The sequence below is a fragment of the Cucumis melo genome, chromosome 4 (assembly GCF_025177605.1).
Source record: "Cucumis melo cultivar AY chromosome 4, USDA_Cmelo_AY_1.0, whole genome shotgun sequence".
NCBI lineage: Eukaryota > Viridiplantae > Streptophyta > Magnoliopsida > Cucurbitales > Cucurbitaceae > Cucumis > Cucumis melo.
The window spans coordinates 33,623,782-33,628,406 of record NC_066860.1 but is presented as its reverse complement, the minus strand read 5'-3'; the positions used below and the strand labels follow the sequence as shown (position 1 = coordinate 33,628,406).

At 32.4% G+C, this 4,625-nt stretch overlaps 1 protein-coding gene across 4 annotated transcripts; it reads left to right on the top strand.

The window, feature by feature from the left end:
• On the top strand, nucleotides 1-3,562 carry LOC103486435 (glutathione S-transferase L3-like). Of its 4 annotated transcripts, none has more exons than XR_001762316.2 (10): nucleotides 1-160; nucleotides 237-308; nucleotides 422-482; nucleotides 763-849; nucleotides 1,259-1,357; nucleotides 1,431-1,533; nucleotides 1,614-1,687; nucleotides 1,834-1,941; nucleotides 2,199-2,292; nucleotides 2,868-3,562. XR_001762316.2 is itself a non-coding variant. In XM_017044243.2 (10 exons), the coding sequence occupies exons 1-10, from the start codon at nucleotides 150-152 to the stop codon at nucleotides 2,877-2,879; spliced, it is 708 nt and encodes a 235-aa protein (XP_016899732.1). In that variant the 5' UTR covers nucleotides 1-149; the 3' UTR covers nucleotides 2,880-3,562. The 4 variants fall into 4 exon arrangements, 2 of the variants coding, with proteins under 2 accessions (XP_016899732.1, XP_008442614.1); XR_001762315.2 differs by lacking the exon at nucleotides 2,868-3,562 and adding an exon at nucleotides 2,417-2,708; XM_017044243.2 differs by having other exon boundaries at nucleotides 2,212-2,292.
• Nucleotides 3,563-4,625: the final 1,063 nt, after the last annotated feature.

Here is a 4,625-nt window from a genome sequence, read left to right as displayed (position 1 = left end):
ACTTTTTTTAAACGAAATTTTGAACCAAAACATATTTGAAGAAAAAAGTGCGACACATTTATAATTGATTCCTCGAAGAAGAAAAAGGAAAAAGCACTCAGCTCCACACGTCAGCGAAATCTTTTACAATCATCTCTCGAAGAACATCCATGGCTGCACTGTGAGTATTGCGAATGCGAGTTCAGTATCACCGCTTTTTTTTTTTTTTTTGCTCGTGAATTTGATTCTTGTTGCAGCCGGGAAGAGGTTCTACCACCGTCGTTGGATGCCACAGCCGAACAACCTCCTCTATTCGACGGAACTACTAGGTTTGTTTTGTTTTACCCTCTTTATCTGTTGAAATTTCTGGTTCTCGCTGATTGAGGTCTTCTTTATCCCTAAATTCACTCGCATTTGAGACTTTTTTCACTGCTGTTTGAAGGTTGTATACTGCTTACATTTGCCCATATGCTCAACGCGTGTGGATCATCCGGAATTACAAGGTTTGGTTGCTCATTTTTGGGTTGCGAGGTCTTATTGTCTTGCCTAAATGTTATAGCTACTCTATTACTTGTTAAGATTGTTCTAAAAATGGGTTGAATTACAAGTTTAGTCCCAAGTTTTAGATTTGTGTCAAATAGGTCTCTAAATCTAAAAAAAAGTTTTAGATTATTGAACTTTCATTTTGATGTCTACTAAGTTTTAAAATTGGTTCTGTTTTTGTATTTCGCATCATTTATTGCCACCAATTGTCATTTGCTGCTCTGCTTCATTTGGGTGCAGGGACTACAAGATAAAATTAAGCTAGTTCCTCTCAATCTATATAACAGGCCCGACTGGTATAAGGAGAAAGTATACCCTCTAAACAAGGTGATTCGTGTTGAAGAAAAATCATATTCTTGTTCCGTTCGCCTGTTCCTGGTTCACTAAAGTTAAATTTACATGATTCATCAAATTATATTTTTAACTTTTTTTTTACAATATGAGGCAGGGGAAACCTCTACTTCGAGGATAATAGTACAAACTCTATTCCAATTAAGTTATGCTCATTTTGACAACTTAAGTTTTTAAGTTGATTGGTGACTTAACATTAGAAGAGGACTTTTCTTTGAACCACTCAATTGTAAATTTATTCTTAACTAAAATTGATTTTCATTTGTTGGACCTTCAACCAATTTTCAAGTTTGCATGTGATTGGTTAAAGCATAGAAATTATTGAATTGTATGCCTAAGATTTTGAGTTGATTGGTGATTTACCACGTGTTTCTTCTTTTAACAGGTGCCATCTCTGGAACATAATGGGAAAGTTATTGGAGAAAGTCTTGATCTGATCAAATATGTTGATGGCAACTTTGAAGGACCTTCTCTTCTCCCAGATGTAGGTAGAAATTAATTTTCTGTTCTGTTTACTGCTCGTAGTGCTCATTTTGGTTATCCAATACAAAATGTAGGATCCTGCTAAAAGAGAGTATGCTGAAGAGTTGCTCTCCTACAGCGATACGTTTGTCAGCTCAATAATCTCTTCCTTTAAAGGCGACACCGCAAAGGAAGCAGGTAAAACTTTTCGACTCAATCGCTCTCTTTGTGCAGTCTTTTGGTTACAAAAATAGCCTGATTATACTACAACACCCAAGGTGCTCAATTTGATTACTTGGAAAATGCTTTGCAAAAGTTTGATGGCCCCTTCTTCCTTGGAGAGATCAGTCAGGTAACTTGGCCCTGGCTGTTCTTTTTCTTCTGTATTTCCAATCAAAAGAGTCTTGATGCCGTAGGAATTTTAGGAAAGCTAAGCTCAGTTGTTGTGTGGTAAGTAAAGTTCTGCTTAGTTTTATGATTGAATTTTCTTTTATTTAGGTGGATATAGCCTACGTTCCATTTGTTGAAAGGTATCAAGTTTTCTTATTTGAGGCTTTCAAGATTGACATCACTGAAGGAAGGCCTAAATTAGCTGCATGGATTGAGGTAGGTTGAATTTGCATATTCTAATAGTATCAGTAGCTTATTGTTGATAATAAATTTTGAGACTTGAAAAGGAAAAATTACTTAAAATTTTAGAAATGGTTCTTAAATTTTGGAAATAGAAACAAAATAGGTTATATGTTTCTCAAGAAATAAGTAAAGAGAACAAAGAATAGAAAATGAGAACATTATCAAAAGGGCCTTTTAAAATACAAGCCCTAACAGCATTTATAGAAAATTTTCTTATACAACTCTGTTAGCATTTTGTTGCAGGAGTTCAACAAGAATGATGCTTACAAGCAAACAAAGTACGATCCTAAAGCCATTGTTGAACACTACAAGAAGCGCTTCTTGGTACCATATGTCTCTTAACACAAATTACTTCTCGATAGAATTACATTATTTTTTATTTTAGAATTCTTATTGCTTTAATCTCTTTATGACGCTTGTAAATGTTTTCTTTTTATTGTTGTGTCAGGCTTAAGAACAAAAACTAAGCTTCAATCTTATCATATCGTCAATAAGTAGCTTGATGGTGTCGATCTGGAATTTCAAATTCACATGTTTTCTTTGTGTATTTTTAAGTCAACAATTATGATGACAACGAACCAAATTATCAACCTTTGAAATTGTAATTGATTAGGCCTTTTTGTGGATTTATTCACATTGGTCCGATCTATATTTGTGTTGATACATAATGCTTATGTGTAAGTTTGGAATAAAGAAATAAATTGACAATAAAAGACATCTATACTTTAATTTGGGATGAATAGTCTTTTGCTTTTTTTTTCGAACATTTGAAATTTTGATTGTTATGTGATTTTTCATTCAAGTGTGGTTAAATGGATAAAATACTTACTATTGTCATCTCATTCATGTTGATTTATCAAATTGTTTTGCTCATTCCTATTAATACTTACGAAATACATATTTGGGAATGACATCCCCACATGACAATCCTTTGCCCCCGATCGTGATGGCATCAAATGTGTACTGGGAGATGGAGAAAGAGATTCGCCTTGAGTCATAGGACTTGAACATACTGGACAAACGATGGACAGTAACCCATTGACTTGGGATGCAATGAATGAAGAGTCACCATAGTTATCTACAAGTAGAACGAGCATATCGATCAAGCCATCTGTAGACAACAATTGGAAGAGGCCATCATTCCAGACAGAATTGATCGACTTTATTCGAATGATCATTGATATGCAGTCATCACACATGAGCAGACTTTGTATCGTGGCAAAAGTAAAATTATGAGCTGGAGTTTGGACGTCGGAAGGAGATAGTTAACACCATATATAATATCGAGGGATTAACTGTGGATGATCAAGTTACCCTTATTCACCTCATTGTCACAAACATCCAGAAGGTGGACTGTTTCCTCGAGATACCAGAACAAGTGCAGAAGAGGTATTGCCTCCATTTACGAGGTAAGATCATGTAGATTAACCACGTACCGTCTGTCACATTCTGTAGAATTCATTTTGGATATCGACACATTAATGGTCATTATATATTATTTTGTCATGTAAAAACCAATGTAACTTTTGTATACCTCATAGCACATTGTAAATGCGTTCATATTATGAAATGTAGATATTCTATATACATCAAATTTTGTATCAAAATTCGAGGTAAACATGCAAGTATGGAAGCTTGAACTGTTAAGTAATTGAGTGCTTCTATAGAACGTTATGTTCAGTAATTGACTACTTTGCATTTATATGTATATTGATTTTGTTATAATCTTCTTAAGTTTTCTAAGATTGAAAAGAAATGTTTGGTGTTTAGGAATGAGAAAAAAATGTTATATAATTGAATGCTCAAGAATTGAATTCAAAATTTATGTTTATCATAGGAATATTTTCTAGCATTTTATTCTGTTTTATGAATAGAAGAAAATAAGCCTTCTTATCGAAACAATGACATTCCGACTCAATTCAACTTTATAGCCTAGACACATACAAAAAAAGAAGACTTTTTTTTTTTTCCTTTTTAGGGATGTTTTTCATAACTTTTATCGTTGTATCAATGTTGATCCTAAGTTTTCAATTTCTCCGTTGAATAGTTTTTAACTCTTAAATGTAAAAAAATAAGACACATTATTTATAAATATAACAACATTTGATTGTCTATTAATGATAATAACTGTCTGTCATTGATTAACAGATGCATTTTGTTATATAAACGTTTTTTAACCATTTTATCATTTAAAACAATTATATTTCAAAGATAGGTTAGTACATATTCATTTGTCATTGTTGCAATAAAGTATATCTCTCGTTTTATTAAGCTTCTTAGATAATCGTTTTGAATTATAGAATTATTAAAATATATCTACAAATATAACAAGAAGTGACTATCAATAGATTTTGATAAGCCTATTATTGGCGTACTTATAAAATATTCTAGTTCATTATGCTATTTTTGAAAAACAACCTTTTAACGTTCTTTTTCTAAATTTCTATCGTTTAATCTTTTTCCTTCTCTATTAATATACCAAACTCTTCTATTAATTTTATAACTCTAAAATTAGTTTAACCTAAAAATTAAAATTTTAGATAGAGCAATAATTAGATATATTCTAAGATAGATCGATCTATTATGTCCGTGTGCTTCTTCTTACCATTCACGTAAAGAAAAGGGAAATTTTAGGGTCAAAATCTGTCCAAGTCATT